The 20346-nt window shown below is 35.3% G+C and overlaps 1 protein-coding gene across 1 annotated transcript in view; it reads right to left on the bottom strand.

Annotated features, from left to right (window-relative positions):
• Positions 1-18728, bottom strand: part of BNC2 (basonuclin zinc finger protein 2) — a 227305-nt gene extending 208577 nt beyond the window's left edge. Inside the window, exon 1 of the mRNA XM_059492466.1 lies at positions 18562-18728. Within this exon, the coding sequence (XP_059348449.1) occupies positions 18562-18657 (96 nt within the window). The 5' untranslated portion in view covers positions 18658-18728. The remainder of the gene's footprint in view (positions 1-18561) is intronic.
• Positions 18729-20346: the final 1618 nt, after the last annotated feature.

The raw sequence follows: 20346 nt of genomic DNA, 5'->3' as shown, positions 1-20346 counted from the left end.
TTTCTTTCTGGTTATTTTTTTTTAAACAAAGAACTTGGAAATACATATTTTCCTTTCCATGAAGAATGCAAAATTATTTTCTTGCAAAACAGAAATCCCTTAAGGAGCACTTCATATTTTTGGCACTGTGTACCTCTTTTCCTTCTCCTTGTATGAAACCTTATGAAGGATATAACATGCATGCTTCACAGGCTTGTTTAAAACCTGAAAAGATCCTGAGGGGGTCTTTAGGTCTGTTTATTAATTATAACCCAGAAAGGTACCACATATGTGCACTGATTGCAGAAAGTCTGCATCCTAGCCTCTCGCACAAATTTCTAATCCTGTCTGTCCCATCCAGACTTATCCCTAATATAAGCTATCTATTCTTATCATTATAGTACATTTAATCCCCCTCTGCTACTCCCCTCCCCTCCTTTCTGGACTCACCTAAGGGGTTAAAAGACTAGAGTACATTTGTGACTTGTCAGTGACATATAATACCCAGGTCCTTCATGCAATCAACTTTTACTTGACATGTATTTGCTCATCACAGGACCCGCATTACTACTGGGAAAATGAAGAAAAACCTAAATTAACACTTGACATTCAATATGGTCAAGTCCTTAATTGGCTGGGCTTCCTGAGAAAGCAATTTTCTATTCCCCAAACTGTTCGTGTGTCATGTGTGGAGTGCAGCTCTTGGCCATCACTGCTGTCCCTCGCTCACTCTAATGAGAGCAGATGAATTAGTGCTACGTGACACGATTTTAGCAGGGCTCCCTCATTCCCTCCCCCCAGTCCTTTTCCTCTGTTAGTGACAGCTGTGTGGCGGGGGGTGGGGACAAGGACACTAAGAAATGCCAATTCAAATAGTTGTGTGAAGACTGAATATTTTTTGAAATATTAAGTATTTTCTTGATATTCCTGGAACCTTGAAATTTAAAGGAGTAAGAGGATGGAAAAGGAGATGCAGCAGTATAAAGATATAAGAAATTAGCTGAGTTTGCCTGGATACAAATTAACTTCCAGCATCTCTCACATCCCTCTATTAACCTGTAGCAATCTAATTAAAATGGAAATTTCCTACACTGGAAAAGTAGTTTAAAAATATTTACAGAGTTGCTTGCTAAGTGAATTTGCATTTTTTAATGTATATTTCATGTAAATAAAAAAATCATTTCTACAGCATGCTTCCCTGTATGACAAAGATCATGTACTACAAAAGAACATTTGTGTTTCTGTTTGGAAATTACATCCATTGTATTCAATTCATTTTTAGTATATGGGAAATTTCTTTCATCCAGGATGGTACTCCTCACTTCGCAAAATAATTTTAAATTCTAATAATAGTTTAACTGTCTGAAAACCAATGGAAATCCCATAAAGAGCTCAAGTCCTTCCTGAGTATTTGTTGACTAACAGACAAATGCATACTGCATAATGCTAACATAAAAACAAAACAAATTAAAACAATGTATAAAAAATGGAGTTTCAGCTGGTATGAAAGGTAATAAACTAGGGAAAAAGGAGACTACAGAAACAAGACATTCAAAATAAATTAAAGTGCCCACCAAAAAAACCAAAGCATATAAATACTTGAACATGTATTACTGAAAACGCACAAATGATTACAAAATATTTCAAGGAGACAATTCTATGAGACCATACTTTCACTTGACTTCTTAAATGCAACAGAAAAAGCAACATGTGAGTCATATACTATGAAAACTTTAAAATTAAGCCTCACATTGCACAATCAGTTTAAGCAAAAAAATTGTAAGAGTTATATTAACAGTATAGATGAACTTGCCTCAGGAAGTGCCTTTATCTCAGATCAAAAAAACGTAGCTTTGGAATTTGCAAGTTATCTCTCCGAATCTGAGCCTGGTCTTGAAAAGTCGTATTACCTCAATAATATAACACACAAGTGCAAACTTTTAGTTACAAAGTAGAAGAAATATATTTTTTTTGCTGTAAAATACATTCATAAACATGCATTATCCAAAACAGAAATGAGATTTTTCACTGTGTGTTTCTGCACCTATGACAAAGGTGTGCTGATTTTTATGGCTATGGTTGTAAATATTTCAATAAAGCAACAACAATGGTGTTTAAGCCTCACTTTTTCCTATTTGCTTTGAAAACACCCTTTAAACATTTCAGTGTTTTCAAACTACACTGAATGAACACAAACAGCTTTGGACACCAAAATTTCTAGAAGGCTTTAAATGTTCCTCTTTGTCAGCTGCTGTAATAAGCCCTCGAAACACAATGAAAGCTCTAAAAGGTAACTATGATAAAAAAATAAAATATCAATCATTCTCAGTGTTACATCTTCCCACAAAAGAACGGCAAAGAACAGGACTAGACCACCGACCATACCTGGATTAGCATGCTAAACTTCAGAGCACCTCACTGACAACAAACAATTCCACATTTGAAGCACTTGGTGAGGAGAGAAGTGGTTAAGGTTTCCCTTTAGAACAAACCCCAAAGTTTACTCCTATAATTTTTTCAAGAAACAAGAACTGTAGCAGAAGCATCCTCAAGAAACAAAGGGCATAGTGATCTAGCTAATAGTGTTGTGGTGACCTTTGAGACACTGACTAGTCTGTCAAGCACCATCTGTGATATGTACAGCATAGTTAAGAGGAGGATTATTAGCTAGCCTAGAAACTGAAGAGCCATTTCAGTCTTAAAAATAATATGAACTAAATTCATTGAACCTGTGCAGCCTGAGCATGTGACTAACACTGGTTAAGAAAGCCTTCCACTTCACAGGATATGATCCAAGGATTATGTTGAATACATGGCACCTCTCATCTTAAATTCATCCTGAGATTGGGAAAACTAAAATCAAAGAGGCACTATACCACAAATCACCTTTACTATCAGCAGTATCTTCTGTCAACAGATATCACAGATACAGTAAAGTTCCTAGGAAACTCAGGACTACTCCTAAATAGCATAGAAAGACATGCATTAAAAAAAGCCTTAGCATTCCCTAAAAACATTAATCCTATCTGGTGTAGGATATGCAGCACCAGCATCTTGATTCAGCATGCTCAGATTTTAATCATGTAACCTCCTTCACATTGCTGGACGAGAAGTAGAAATGACAGCAAATAATGGATCAGAGGAACTACTTGCTGCTAAACTGAAAAGCTCCTTTCCTTACTGCCTACAGTAAAACAGCCCATTAAGAGTTGTTTTTTGATTAAAAACAAGTAAGTAATTTCAACTATGGCAAAGTGACATGTTTTAACTTGACATTTTGTTAAGGATGAGTACCCTGTGAAGCTCATGAAAGAATGAAGAGATTCAGTGGAACACTAGGATTTACTATATATACTCAATGCCACTGTCACTTCTGAGCAAAACATGTCAACCCAGAAATATCTGACTCAACAGCCCTAAGGTTATTTAGAATAGAAAGTGAGATTTTTACATGTTTCACTTTGATGCCATGAAAGCAGCTGCATTAAGTTCTGTCAGTGGTTTTTAAAACCCAAATAAAATGCTTGCTCTGTGTTTTAAAAGTTACTGTGAAAATGTGTGCCACCCACCCAGTCAGTAATAGCTTACATTCACCATTTTCAGAAAAGATAAACACAGCAGAGAAGGAAATGATAATATAAAAACAGCCTGGCACGTGAAATGAGGAAAAGCATTGTAGAGTATCTGGCAAGACAAAGCACACAAATGTTATTTTATGAAAATTAATAGCATCTGAAATTATACTCCTGTCCCAGTACTCTCACCCAACCTCATGCCCAAATTAAAAGTATTTTATCTAATTCCCAGTTGAGAAGATTGCTAAAAGTTGTAAGTCACAGCTGTGTTGACAGCAAACTTCTTGAACACAGAATATCAACTCCACACAACACACTTTGCAGATGCTTTGTTACAAGCAGCACCACTCACTTGATTTGAAATTCCTAAACTAGCTGTAAAATAAACTGATAGTCTCCAGCTTCTTTGTCAGTTAAAGTCTTCTTTACAGTTCTGGAAACACAGCAAAACTTTATTATGTTTAAACTTATCTGCATTTTGATTGGAATTTCACAATGACCAGTGGTTCAACTCAGTGGTACCTCAGACAGAGGTAGTGAGGCTGAGAACAGACCCCACTTATTCATCATTTTATTTAGATATTCTCCCTTTCATTCCTATTGAAATCTCTAATACAAACAAATTCAGTTTAAAATACAAACTAATTAACTATCCATTCCTTTTAAAAGAGTTGGTATAATGCTGATACCTGGCTTGCCTCAAGATTTTCAATTATGAACAGAACTTATCTTTCCCTGAACACAATAAACAAAAAGGCATTGGACATCAAATTCTGCCCACCGTTAAATGGTGCTTGCTCACAGCATATATCAGTATTTGCGTTGATACACCTTGTTTCAGAAAACTGTACTCTCATAACACTTTTCTTCAGTCAACAGAATATCAGCTATCTATATGAGCAAGTGTGCTGTAATTGATTGTATGGAAATTACAGCACTGCTGTAGCATCTGCACAGTAACTTCACTTCAGAAGATGGAGATCATTTCATCCAGTTCCAGATATGTAATTTTAGAATTTTTCTGGAGCTAAAAGCATTGGCTGCGACAACTTGCAAAAACCAATGACCAAATTTAGTGCTTTAATAATGACTTTAATAATTACAGCAAGGTTTTATCTTACAAAGATAGTGACTTTCTAGACCACATCTATCTAGCAAATAATGCTGACTTCTGCCTCACATTTTGAGTGGTTTCATGGTAGTCAATGACTACCACAAATAAAACTTAGTGCAAAGCTCTTGCGGTACTGTTCCTTATAGAGGTGACCAGCAAACATATTTCAGTCCAAGCAGAATTCTGGGAACATGTTTCCTGTAACTATATAGTTATAGTAAGTTGACCCAAAAGCCTACACTGAAATTCAGCTAGCATTTTCAAACCCTCACTTTGTTTTTCAGTATTTTAAACTACAGGAATTTCTATACTCTTGGGGCCTGGATACCTAAATTTCTAGAAGCCAATTTCCATATCTACAATATGGTAGCAGAAGAAAAAATACCCTGAATTCTAATCTGAAGTACATCATGAATAAGAACAATATTTTTAAAATATTATGTATTTACATATTTTATTTGGTTCTGTGGCACCACTGATGGTTTTGCCATTCTTTTCAGTGAGTCTCAAAGAGCATGAAATTCCTTATGAATCAATTACATGCTTAAAAATATAAAGAGGCTATGTATGTTAGCTACCTGAAATTATTAAAGATAATATAAGAAAAGTGCATTTATAGTAGGTAAAGCAAGATACAGACAATTTTTAAGATTGAATTATTTAGAACTCTGATTGTTGTAAGCATCGCAGAGTTAGCTTCTGGAGAAATTTCCAAGCGGAAAGTATAATGTTTTTAGATATGTCCAGTCTCAGTGCTACAGTGGTTATATGAATACATTATTTACATACTTTACTAGTTAAAAAAATATTTGCAACGATACTGTATGATTGCAATGTGGATTTTTGCATGGAGACTAGAGTGTGTTATAATTAATTCAAAGAAGAAAGAAAGAAAGAAAGGGTTACAGAATTCAGAAAAAGCATGCAGTCGAGATTCAGACTGGCACACAGTGTGTGATAAAAATCAAATATGGAACATAATGGGACATATGGAAACATATCTTTTGTGCAGGGAAGGATGAATCACGAGTTCACAGCTGGAATTTATGTGGATCCTTATTTAGTGGAGCATCTGTAGCCACTGTTTAGCTACATTCCCACATCAACAACAAAACGGTGCCACAGAAGAGAACACATGCATCAAGCTCCAGCTGGTATCTGCGCCCACCACTCCTTTCTTTTCCCTGAAGCCACATTTAGCCAGTTTTCTTTTTACAGTTTGTAGGTGTATAAACATGCATATGTAAGTCAGTAAAAAAAAAAAAATGCCACACCTGACCACTGCTGAATTTTGGAAGGGATAGGGATGTGGTATAAAAAGGACAGGCTCAGGAAAAAAAACAAAACACACAATCATTTAAAATCTGTCCCCTTTTTAAAGTGTTACTTATGCATTTAAAAATTTAGGTATTTCATTAACTTTACATGTTAGAAAAGTTTTATTTAAGTTTGGTATCATTACAAAAGCCATTAAAAACATAAATTTAAAAATCATAGGAATCATGATTTATTTGGGTTTGTTTGTAGAAAACCAAATTTCAACTTCCTCTTTATAAAACTGCTTATGGATAGAATTGCTTTAACATTTTCACACCTGATTTTTTTTATCCTCAGCATTAAACCAAAGCAATAAAATTAGTAAAATAAAATAAGCATGTGGAGAAAGACATAATTTTATGTCTAAGTCCTTTCATGCAACAGTTACATAAATATCAACTAAAGATATTTAAATTTGGATGAGTTTTGTTTCGGGGGTTTGTGATGTTTTCCTTTTTAACATCATTGCTGTCTATGCTATGAGTTAAATAATTTTCTTCCACTGCCTTCTGAAAGATTTCATAAATGAAGAAATAGATTAAGAAACCATACATTTTTATGCAAGATTAAAATGGCACTTTAAATTTTTAAAATGTATTAACTATCAGAGCTATTGAGCACTGAGTTATCAGAGGATTGTTTTTTTAAACTAGATATACCACACAGTCTCTTGTAAGTGTATAATTAAAAATTTGAAGAATCTAGACTTTAAAGGTCATGCTTTTACAAATAACACATTATCTGAAACTAGAGTACAATGCTCTAATTTGTTCCCCAAATTTTACTTCTACAATTATTTCTTCATTCAATATTTAACATGCTCCATCACAGAAGAAGCAAAACCTGAATTATGTTTTTCTTGAGGAAAGACAGTGGGCAAAACCCTCACAACAATTCTGTGATTATAGAAGTATACTTGAATTGATTTTAACAAGAAAAGAACTAGGCACTTAAAATTACAATCTTCTAGTGTTGTCAAGAATTGGTTTTCCACAGAAAACCTTTGCATAAGCAGAAAATTTTGAGATACCTGGGGTTTCACCTATAATTGTGTACTGACAGGGTGACTAACTCAATGAAGCTTTCACCACAAGATAATAGATAGAAATTATTTTAAATAAATTTTCAGATGGGTCTGACAATGTTGAAAAAATACTAGCCATGTTTATTATTGTCTGAATATTTTCCATATTCTCACCCATGTTCTAAACCCCAGCTTTTGCGTCACTTCTTAGACAATCAGACTGGAAAGCCACTAATGAAACTACCCTCATTAAAAAAAATACATTAGCATGTGTACCAGCTTTATTTTTTCTCAATTTTTAACAAAAAGAAAACAAAAAATGCCACTTTACAATAATTACAATGCCAAAACTGGAGAAGTACCATTTTCCTTTGAATGAAAATTCACTCATGAGAGACACTATACATTTGTCAAGTTCTTGTAAATAAATTATCTTGTAAATAAATTATCTAAGCACTAATTTAATATTGCAGCTTATACAAACAATTTTTTGTAATATTTAGGGGAAACAATGTCTTCAGAATGCTGTATCTAAAGGTTAAAACCCCCCACATTTTCAACTAAATAGAAATGTTTCAGTTGTATTTCTTATTTATCCCTGCAGAGAAAAATCAAAATCTCAGTAGATTCCCAAGCAATATTTTAAGAGGTCTTTTGAAATAGTATAATAACATTCTATTTAGATGATTTTTGTCTTTTGTGACAAAATTATTTTGTTTTATAGGAGGAGGAAATCAAAGTACGAATACAGTGGATATTATACACTAGAAGCAAATACAGCCAGTCATACACATTTTACAAATTTAAAACAGTGTTTACTATTCAGCTGTCACTATTACAGTAAAAATCCAACTTTTTTTAAAAAATAGTACAATTATAAAAAAAATGCTGTAAGTAAAATGTATCATAATGAGATCCCATGTCAGACAGACAGATGTCCCTTATTTCTATACATGAAAAAAAAAAAATATATATAGGGTGAGTTGAGGGCTTTTTTCCTAGCAGAAAGCAAGTCATTGAGAGACTCCAGGTTAAAATATATTTTCTTCTGATCTGACCATACACTCATTCCCTTTCTCTCTCTTCCCCTCCCCACCCTAAACTGAACTTCAACATTGCATTAACAATGGACTAGCGGATAGGAGGCTCTATTAAAATGAGTAACTCACTGTGTAAGGTACTTCCTTTGCAGTATGCTCCATCTGCATGAAGCCAATGTTTTGGTGTGCTGTCTGCTGCTGTAACTAGTTCTCTCCCAGATATCAATGAAGCTGTGCATACATTCTATTTTTTTTTATGCAAATTATGGCTTTGGAGAGGTCATGTCTCAACACCACTGAATTAATAAGCAGCCAATCTGTGATATAAATAACATATTTAAAATCATCCATCAACTTTCAGATTATTACATTGTTTACAGAACGTAATCAAAACTGCTAATGGGTAGCTCTCGCTGGGCATTTCTTTATGCCATTCTGCATGAAGATGCAGAAAAGCATATGAATAAATCTCTTTCTGGAGAAGTTTGTAGAAAGAGCACTTTTCCTGCCATCTTTAAGAACATGAGCAATTAAAATGAGCTGTTTCATAAAACTGTTTGTACACCAATGTTTGAGTTACACTTGAGGAACAGTAATTCAGAAAACAGATTTCTGTTCAAGGCTTTGAAAGGTAAAAGACCCCCACTCTACTCCAAATCCTGAAAAAAATGTATAAATAAGCAACATTATTTAATCATGAGCAAGATACAGAATCCCTACAATTTTCAGAACAAATGATAGAGTTTTTACACAGTTATGTTTTTCCTGTTTTAGTCACAGTAACCCAGAAGCTGGTTTTACTTTTCATACCTGTTTTCCACAATCCTTTCTTCTGCACATTCTAATTTAAAAGAAAAACTAATATTAGATAAAGCAACACATAATTTGACAGCCTACCAGTTAAATTCTGACAGGGTCAATAAAATGAGAGCTTGCAGGAGTCCCAGATGAGGAACACTTTCATGAATGCCTCCATTGTGTAAACTCTCCGTATATCCTGCCTGCAAATGACAGTCATATGCCACCAGCTGCAGGAGGCATTCCAGCAATGTCAACTGCTGTGGGGCATTAAGGCAGGGTACATGAGTTGGTACTTCTTAATATTTTTCCCTGGCTACTGCGAGAGCTGTCACACTTTACTCATTTAAGTGTTATTTTTTTAAAGACTATACTGTTTATTTAGAAATGTAAGAAAATATATAATTAAAGCCTTGCTAATGGAGCTCCTCATTTTAATAGTAGTTTTATTATATAAAGCCAGCTGGAAGCAATTATTTTTTCCTTGCATACTCTTCATTAGTTTTTACCTCCCCCCTCCCCAAGACATCTATTTCAGATGTTCTTATCAAATTTATGTATTTTTAAAAGTAAACTGTTCAGGGAACAAACAGCTACTAAAAAAAGTTATGATACGAAGTGTGAAAACACATCCACTACTCAGAAAAACTGCTGCTACCACTTCCGAGGAGACTGTTTTCCTATGAATTGCACTTTACAGATTGCCATAAAATTTTTAGAGAATTCCTGCAAGAAAGAAAAGGCACATTTTTAATTAAGAACTAAGTCTGAACACAGTGATAGAGGTTTGTAGGTTTGATTTGAACAGCTTAATTTGCTTTTGAATAACTCACTGAAGTCCACTCTGATTTATTTTTGTCTACTAGGTCTGTGTGGAAAAAAATAGTATTCAAGTATTGCATGAGTTTAATTTTCCCATTTTTCTTGATATTTTCTTTGTAAAATAAACATATTTGATATATTGAGAATAAAAATACAAAGAGGTTTTTTTTTTTTCAAACATTAGCAATGCCTTGGCTAAGAAATTGTACAAAGTAGAGATCAAATTGAAATGCTTTTCACCACCTTCCATGTGATAATCCAGCATCACACATTTAGACCATGTTTTTTGCATACAGACATACTAAAGTAAAACAACACTGAACTCTCCATGTCAGCATTTACATCAACCCATCCTTGGAAGTGATGCTTCTCCTCTCTGCCCCTTATGTCTTCCTACAGACCCTTATAATCAAGATTGCTTTAATTATTCAATTACTAGCAAGAAGAGGTCTTCTTTTAATACATATTCAGATATAGATACAGAGGAAGAAAAACTGCAGGGAAAGAAAAATGAGGAAAGACATAAATAAATAAAGGGTATCAATAATGATCTATCATAAAATGACATTTTGCCGTTGTACTTCCGCAGGAGCCGTAACATCTCACAAGACATCCCTCTGAAAGCAGCAATAAAACTGCAGTACAGTACACAAGGTTTTGCATTCTGTGCAAGCAAAGGGCAATGAATATGCTAAAAGAAAATCAATCTGCATAAAAAGATCTGACAATAACATCTTCTGGTTTGTTTTTACACGTATATATTTCTAATGAGAAAACAGAGAAGAAAGAACACTTTGGGAAGCCAAATTTTTATGTAAACTAGAATAATTCCTGTCAAAATGCTACCTTATAGATTAAATCACCCTTTATTGTTGCTATTTTTTCTTTGGAAAAGTTTGCAATTTCAGTTAGCAAAGAGTCCTGTAAACATTTCTTCTCCAATTTTTTTTCATGTTGAATTATCCTGCCCAAATTTCATTCTGTGATTTCCGGTTGGAAAAATGCAAAAGTTCACAGATAAACAGAGAGCAACCATAATTTTGCACTGGTAGCTTCCAAGGTAACACACAAAGAACCTAAGCTTTCAGTAAGAGACATAAAGCCATACAGAAGCCCATAATGTCTAAAAGCTCACACCTGACCCAACTTTAACAGAGAACCTTGTTTAATTTCTGGATTTTAATAAACCAGGAAAGCAGGTTTAGATTTCCTTAAGAAAGTGCAATTGCTCTTTTTTTTTTTTTTTTTAATTTTGTTCCTTTCCTTGGTGTCTAAGTAAAAGAAGAGATTTAAATACACAAGAGCAACCTTCTCTACCACCACAGAATCTTGTCTTGCAAAATACCTGCACATTTAGCTCCATAAAAGTTACACATGTACAGAAGGTTTATAGAATTGAGCTCCACTTACAGCTTGCTCTGAAGGCTAGCACACTGCTATCTGTGATTCTGTACCTAAACTATATGTTGTCCTTGATGCATGACAGAGCCTTCAATGACATGAATGGAAAACACATGCTTGGGTCACAGTGAGGATGTGATCCTTTATATTCTGATTTCCTCTTACTAGTACACCAAGTGTTGAATTGTTCAGATGAAAAGAACTAAACTTTTCAAAGCTAGAAGATTGCATTTTAAAGACACCAATCTTTAAGGAATACATTAAAGAATGCATGGAGAAAATACACATGATGAGATTCAGATAATCTATCTCTTTCCCTAGAATTCTGGTAAAATAAAGTTTGAAAAGAAATACCACAAATAAACAATTTGTGTTCAATAGGTGTGTCTTGCTGTTCCCTGGGTTGTTAAAAATTACTGAAGAAAAGAACAATTAAAGCACTGTTTTCAACATTAATTGCAGTAGGTATCACAAAAAATAGACAGGCATTTACCATGTCACTCAAATTCTTTTATAAGAGAAATATTCCAGATCCCACAGGTAGGCAGACTGCAGCACAAATCTCTACTAGTGTATTTGTTTTGTGGTCCATTTTCAGATAAACACCACCTCAAATAGTACAGTAAGTTTACCTGCCAGTTACAGAACATTTCAACTTCAATGACAAGCTCAGAATCAATTTTCTCACTTCCCATAAAACTTCTCCAGGTACCGCTTATTATTCATTTTGTAAGAGCAGATTGCTGAGTTCTGTGTGGTGCATGGGAGGGAACAGCACGATCGTAATCATGACATTTTCTTTTCTAAACTCCCATGTTCTCTAAGTGGCAGATGACACTCTCCTTTCCTTTGCACAAGTGCACAGATACGCATCATTAGTAGAGGATGGGGATGCAGTGGCTTCCCGAGAGAGTCAGAATAGCATCAATGGTATACTGTTGGCAAGTTCACACTGATCAAAGCAATTCTGAGATGCTCACCTCCCCACCCTCCAAAAGAGACGGCCTTTCTGTGACAAAATATTGTGTGACACAGTCATGTAAGTGGCACTGTTTTCTCTGTCAGTGAACAAAAATAATTTAGAAAACAGTTGTCAAATATTTCAATAAAGGAAAGGAGGTATTAGGGCATTACGATAATGAGTGGGGTGAAGAGTAAAGCAACAGATGCCTGTCCATTGGCTGATGTACAGTCTCTTATCTTGGACATTTGTTACACAGACTGATGTTAAACTAAAGAATACATTTAAACTCACTGAAAAACTGCACATAAACACACAGAAATTCATTATATAAAAATACTTTTTAAGTTTACTCTTTTCTTCAGGTGAGCTGGGCATAAAATAAACCCCTTGATTAGAGTTTCTCTAGATGCTGAAATTTTGCCTTTACACTCTCTAAATCATAGCAAAAAGCTGCATTACTGGTTCTCTTTCTGAACTAAACGATTGAGACAGTAACAGTGGAATTCTCCCTTTCTCCCTCTTCTCTGTTTCAGTCTTCTCCTGTTTGAGCCAGCATGATTCATCACCTCCTGGGTATACTAGGAGCCCCAAGTTTGGAAATTCTTTTAAACTGTGAAGAAACATTAGTCTACAAAGCAAATCCTCTTACAATAGCACAAGCACTATTGTTCAAGAAAAATAACTGAGCGAAGGAAGCTACACACAGCACAGGTTTTGAGCATTTCTAGTAAGAAGCAAATGCTCTTTAAAGCTTTTGTTTCTGATTCTACTTTATGACGGCAGTTCTGTATCAGTGAACAGGGTGTTCCTTAGGAATCAGCACAGTGTCACAATGACCTGGCAAATGCGAATGCTTTCACTATCACTACAGTCCTTGCAATCTTGCCTCAGCTGTGACCCATTCACTTTTGCCCCAACTTCACTAAGATGCCTTACTCAGCATCTAATTAGTTAGGGAAGATTTGCCTTGGCTCTTAACCCTGACACAAGAGCAGGAGACTCTGCTGCTGTTTTATACCAAATCTGTTCCGTCACTACATTAATCAAATCCCTATAAAACTATACATGAATAAATAACTACTAAAATAAAAATTAAAAATATGAAATTGTGTATTTTAAATTGTTAAACACTGGTACTTATTGCACAATATATATTTAAGCATGTGATTTAATATGTTTCAATGATTCATGCAGATTTTACAGTTTTGTGCATACATATCTCAAAGCCCTGACAGTGTTAGCACATCAACAGATACAGAATGGCTCAAATATGTTCAAACACTGTATGTGTATATGTTCAAGATTAACATGTATAGAAAAGAATAGGAAACAATGTGCTGTATTTTAGTTCTCCTTAAAATACTGAACACAGTGAGAGAAGCTGTTGCAATGGATTTTTACTTTTGATCATGTATCATGCACATAGCTATGTATCTATCATTGCATGTAATTGTATGTCTAGTTGTCTATGCTACACAAAACATCCTGCATTTTTGTCAGGTACAATATCTCCCAATGTTTCTATTCTGAGGTACATTGGAAACAGCAAGAAATTCTTGAGGCAAATATTTTTTATTTGATAAAAGGACAAGTACATGTTTAAACCACACTTTACCAAAATACCCAAAAAAATTAAAAGCAAGTGTCTGAAATAAGACAATGTAACTGATAAATCTTCTAAATTCATATTAGCACATGAACTTAATCACAAACAGCATAAAAAAGGAGAAAACCCCACCGGGGCTCAGCTAATCTTTAGAATGTGAGATTCTTTAGATATGAGATATATATATATATAAAATTATAACATTATTATATTTGCTGATTCTTATTTACACAGGTGATTGTTAGCTACTTCAAGCTATGAAACGCGTTTTACCAAAGCCAATCTTCCTCTCAAAATTTTCATAGTAAATCAATGTATGGTATTACAGCCTGTTGTCAAATTAAGTTTGAACTCTTTTCACATGTACGTAGTTATATGCTACAGTAAAACAGTTAATTACTTAATAAATGTTAAAATTGCATACAACCTCTATGATCAGCAACCCAGAAACATTTAAAAAACTTTCACCTTCAATTCATTAGACATTACACTACTCTCCTATTTTTAAATACAGGTTCAATAAACAGTTTATGTGCCTATGCCTACATCAATGCTAGGAACTATCAGATGCAAGAATACAGCACAGCTCAAAACAGGCAGTGCACGTTGTCTGCAATTTAATATTTCTAGTAATATAAGCGCATACGCCAAATATTATAAGTATTATTTAGTTTTCCTTGGAATAAGCATGCATTTATGCAAGGAAAAAAAGCTGAATTTACTGTACCATATCTCTTGTGAACAGATGCGTCTATATTAATATACATCATTGATTTAATTTTTCGTTTTCTTGGCTTCTCGCTCACCTATCTAGAAGTGATTTCTCTGGTGATAACTAACACATCATGCTAATGAGAGAATCTAATGTACAATAGAGAAATGTCACTACTAATAATATTTGCATGAAGTTAAATAAAGCAACTGTAAGAGAATGTCAGACAGTTGTTCTTTAATAAGATACAGTTACACAATGAAATTATGTTGTTAATTTTGTTACATCATTGAGTGAATCCTAAATTACAACATAATGATGCACAGATCCATTTATAATTCTGTATACTGCTTTTTCACTCTCATGTTGAAAATAGCTTCTGGAAAGGCTATTACCTTTTTATCTGAAATGGATTAAGCATACTTTTTTCTCAACAAAAAGGTGGATGGTTCTGGCATTTTGTGTCACTGTGGGTTACAGCCATTTCTCTTACAGTGTCATTTCTGAAATGACTTTTAAGTATTTTAGAACATTACAGCCCTTAAGGTAAGTGGATGAAGAAAAATGGCATTTCTTATTCTGACCAATGCACAAAACATTTATGAAAGCAGACAATCACAAAAGCCTGTTTTTTCTTTTTTTAATCAATCAAGCCCAGACCTTCTTTTCTGTTGTTAACAACTCCTTGCCAGAACTCGAATGGGCAGTGCGTGCCCTGGACCTAACCAGACGAGCATGGAAAAGGAGCCAAGGGTTTCTGCTCATTCTCGACCTGTCACTGATCAAAGTGACCCAAAGAAGCACTCCTTTTTAAAAGTTAAGATTTACGCCCTTTGAGGTTATCAGACATTCTTCTGTATACAGAAGGGATGACCCCTTTCAAGCAAATCACAGACTTTTACATTGACAAAAGGTACATAGGCAAAACAATGCAGTCAAGTGGCCATGTCATAAACTTCTCACAGGTAATTTAGGATAGTATTCCTTTTCCCCTCTCACCCCACCAAAATCTAAATTTGCTCTGGAATGTGGACATACCATTTTTTATGCTTTCATTTGCGAACGAAAATAGTCCAAAAGTAAGTACCATCACACTTGTTTTTAATAGCCCAAACTTGTACAATCCATCCTAAGTTTTCTAAGACACATATCACAATGAAGTTGATTTTATTCTGAAGAAAGTTATTCACTCCTATATTATGCAAATAGCAATGCAGTGTGAGTTGAGAGGTAAGAGGAGGGAGGGATTGAAAGGTTTTGTTTTATTCTAAATAAGTCTTCTTGCTATGCTTCAATTTTTCCACTAAAAACCTGCTTGAGATTAAGTTACAGTTCCAAGGAAAAGTAATGGTGCTCAGAGTTTGTTTGCTTCTAAAAATATGTGGAAAAGCAGCATTACACTTAGAAATTTTAAAGACAAATGTCCCTAGCATTACTGTGTATAGCTGGAAAAGTTTCACTAAACAGTTCTTTCAAACCATGCCAAACTTTGCTTGCAACTTATACACATTTCATAACTTCATCTTATTTGTACTTGTGAAAACAATTTTTGTCAAAGCATCGGAAAAGTTGAAAAAATACTTACGTTTCCAGAAGATGGACTGAAAATAATTGACTAGCAAATGAATGAAAATAGATAATAGAAAACAATATTCAAAATTTTAGTGATTTACAAAGAAACACTGGCAGTTAGACACAAATTTGCAACTGCACTTGCACACTGTATGTGCAAGACAGCAAGTTACAACAGTCCCAACAAATCAGAAATTATAGGCAAAAATGCTATCATTAAAGAGGGGAGAAATGCATTTAGCAAAATAATTTACCCTCCTTTTAAAAGCATGATGAAAGCATATTTGCACTGGATCTGTTTAGCACATGATAAACAAACAAACAAAATATGACAGGAGATTAACAAGTATACAAACGTGTCATGAGCAGACTTTTAAGAAATAAATCTGTTCGATGTTACCACCTTTTCAGTGCTACTGTGTATGTATGCCAATTCACACTGATGCAGCATCCACCACACATTTAGTCACTTAGTACATTACTTACTTTCTATACAGAATATATGAGCATTCATGTTCAATAATGTACAAAATCCAGTTAATATTCAAGAATTAGTACATAAAAATATTACTTAAAAAGAAAAATGGCAACCATAAATAGCCTAGCTTGAGTGCATACATGTTTGGTCTGGTTTAATAAGCTAGTTGTCTCAAATTATTTTACCCTCTTACACATTGTGATGCTCTTCTATTTAGTTTTGTTTCCTTTCTTTGTCAGTGTTGAACATTTTCTGGTATTTAAAAGACCACACAGTCTAAATCTGTTGAAAAAGATGTAATACTAAACAGGCAATCTAGTGCTATCTATGTGGTTCAATCATCATTTATCAATTGATTGTTATCTGGATCTAGTTATGTTAACTCTTTTGTGGCTGAAATGTAAATAACCTATCCTCCACCCCTAAAATTTAATCCGACTTCTTGCTAAAAGAATACAGCAGGTAATTAGGATAACTGCTTGCCATGCCATTGCCTAATATCAGTGAAACCAAACATGTTATGTATCACAGACAGGCATAGAGCTGATAATGTTTGTAAGCAGTGTTTGTAGCAATTCACACTTCCTAGTGCCAAGCAGTGTTTTTGAAATGTGCATCTCTACCAGGAAATGAACTTTCTTGCTTTCAAGAATGGGAAATTGAACAGAGTTGCTTATTTGCCTTACGTTGATTACATTCTATACCAGCATACTGTATCAGCAGTAATCAGGGTCCCTCTACAGGATATATCCAAATATTCCTTATTCAAATGCCTTCATCCTGTCCTGAGCTATACTGCTTAAATGGTCACCCATAGACAACCGCTATTGGTTAAAAACTAACTGCTTTGGAGTTTTTCTTGGATTTAAAGTTGTTTTTTTTTTTTTTAATATTAAAATATTGTTTTATGGTCAGTATTCAGGCATGCTTTGTTCCTTTAAACTAGAAAAACCTATTTACTTTCCTTCTCTTTTCTTACTGTACAACGCCTCTCAGGTAAATTAATTAATTCAATTTTGTATCCAGCATTAAAAGAAAGTCAAATATTACTACAAAAATGTATTAACTCCTCTTCTGGCTAACACAATATTTCAATTATTATCCATCAGCGTCAGACCATAATTGGAAACTAGTTTTCAGAAGGGCAAAACATCTCCTGGTAGGGAGTCACCCTGTTAAAAACCTCCAGGTTGAACTTCCCTCCCCTGCTTGAGCCCCATCCAAGCTGAAAGTTTGTCCCTGTCTTTTTTCTTTTTTTTTTTCTTCTCTCCTTCCCCCCCCCCCTTTTTTTTAATCCCTTTTCCCTTCCCCTTCACCCAGAAGAGCCAAGCAATTGTGCAAAATTTACTGTAACACACAAGGCGCGTATCACCAAGTGCATGGTACAGAGACACTGGCTCCTGTGATTAATTATCAGTTATAACTGGCCTTGCAGTAACATTTTCGCTTTCCCGTCAGAACCGGCATACCAAGCTGCCTTAAACGCGGCCCCCGGTGAAGGAGCAGCTCTGGGGAGGACGCCAAGGCTCCGCTCGGCAGAGAGAGGGGGAGCGAGAGAGGGAGCGAGCGGGGAGAGGCAGCGGGAGAGGAGAGACCCGAGCACTGAAACTGTCTCCTCTAACGACCCTCAGCTCCGTGCTGGCAGCAGCTCCAGCAGGACAGCTCGCCGCTCCTTCCCCCCGAATAAAACTGTGTTCTGCCACATGAAGTCGATTATGCCGTTCTGAGGGGCCCCCTGAATTTAGTATCAGTTTGATTTTGGGGGCTTATGCACTCAGGAAGAAAAAGGAGTTTTCCTGGGATAGCAGATACTTTTATTTATGGGACGGGGGGATAGCAAAGGGGAAAATGCTGGAACAAAACAAAAGCAAAGAAAGAAAGAAAAAACAATCTTACTCAGAGCAAAGCTCCATTTGGAAACTTGAAAACAAATGCTCTGCTTTTACTTAAGGCTTTAATATTTTTTTCTTCTTTTAAAAAGGAGCCCTTAGGGAAGAAATGAAGTAACCATGCACATTCCAATGACATAGTTATGACAGTTCAGAGGCTAACTATGTAGTGATGAATGAAACAAAAATGAAACGTGGAAAGAAAGAGAAAAAGGAGGGAGGAAAAAAGCACAAAAAATCCATGTTTTAAAATAAACGAAAGTAACGTACCTGTTGGGACATTCTGAATAAGAGGTTAGTGTCAGTGTTCTGCCATGTCCCCATGAAACCAGAGTCGGTCGCTGCCGTTCTTGTTCCGAACTGCATGGAGTTGTCAGTGCAGGAGTCTCTTAAAGTCAAGTCTCTTGCCCTCTTTCGCTCTCTGTGTCTCTGTGTGTGTCTGTCTCTCACATCCACTTCTGCCTCTTCTGACTGAAAAGTGAAGGTGGATTTTTTGAGCCTCTTGGCAGCGAGTAGCAGGAGTGTAGTGTAGTTAAGAAGCTAGCTGCACTGTGCATTTCATTTGGGAAGGGGGGATTCAGGGGAGAGGGTCAGAGCTTCTTTCGCACCTTCAGCAGAGAGACCCCTATCATTTATGCATAGATTGTGACTCCCCAAGCTCGCCTTTGCTCAGTTTAACAGCTGCCTGTCAGGTGTGCATGCAGCACTAAGGAGACCCAACCATCAGCTTCAAACTCTCAGCCACTGGATGTCATTGGATAGCAGAGCAAAGAGTCAACTGCACTGCTCCTCTGTCAGGCACCAAATGACATCCTGCACTAACCCTTCAGTCTACAGATACACAGATACACACACACGCACATTCTCTCTAAGTAGCACAATGATTAGAGTGAATTGGGAGGAAAAAAAAGGCTGTGGCCCTTTCCCTGTCTTTCTCTGTTTTTTCTCAACAATGCTGTCATGTACAGCATGTTATATCTGACACTTGCCTACCACACAGGATTAGCAAATCCAAAGAAAAGAAAAAAAAAAAGAAAAAGCGAGAAAGCAAGCAATTAAATGCATTCAATATTAACTTACAAATAAAACATAAAAGTTGGCCTGATTATTTTCTAAATACTAGTCAGAAAAGAATTGCAGAAGTTAGCTTCTATCCCGAAAGAAACTCTTACCCAAGAGGGGAAAAAAGACATGATCCAACTTCTTTTGAAATAAAACTAGAAAGTCACACACTCATTTCATCTCTTACACCCCTCTCTCTTGTTGCCCACTGCTAAGAGTCTTAAGCAGGATCGAGAGCAAGAAAGGGTGGAAAAAATGACAAAGCTAGCCTTTCCTTTCCCTCCCCCAAAAGATCAAAAGTAGTTTTTTGGTTGGTTTTTTTTTTTTTTTTTTAAGAAGCTGGTTGAAGCAGATACAATACACCTTTCAAATAGTAAAGAACAAAGAAATTAACCACAGCAGATCTGGTCCCACACAGCTAAAAAGTAATGCAAAAAACCCAATGTTTTCCCTTTAAGATCTCCTGTACTTAAGGTACAGTACTATACATCAAGTTAAATAATACTATTGCAATACTGCTCTTAATTACAAAGGCTTTCTAAAATTAATCTTATTTGAAAAATTCTCTTACCCATTTCATCCTTTATATACAGAAAAGAAATCATAACTCTGCAAAAACTTCATAAATAAAACAAAATTCATGCAACCTTATAAAAAATGTCCAGAGTTTAAAAAAAAAAAAAAAAAAGGTATCCTTTCCAACATAAGGAACATTCATCTTCTAATAAAATCTACAAATTTAGGAGGACAAATGTACCACTCACTGCTTTTTTCTTAACTCAGGAATAACAATAAACCTCACTCTCTGAAACAACAAAAGAAACAGAAGAGAGCTTCAGTGGCAGCTCTGTGTCATTAGTGTGCAATGAGAAAAGATGAGAAGATGTACACTATGTTGACACAAATGTGCCTTCCCCTCTAGACCCTACATCTCCTGAAAGCTTTTCTGTTAAACTTTCCTTCAGTTCAGCACCATTAAGTACAAAAAAAAAG

The sequence above is a fragment of the Ammospiza nelsoni genome, chromosome Z, assembly GCF_027579445.1.
Source record: "Ammospiza nelsoni isolate bAmmNel1 chromosome Z, bAmmNel1.pri, whole genome shotgun sequence".
Classification (NCBI taxonomy): domain Eukaryota; kingdom Metazoa; phylum Chordata; class Aves; order Passeriformes; family Passerellidae; genus Ammospiza; species Ammospiza nelsoni.
This window is presented reverse-complemented; position numbering and strand designations above follow the sequence as displayed.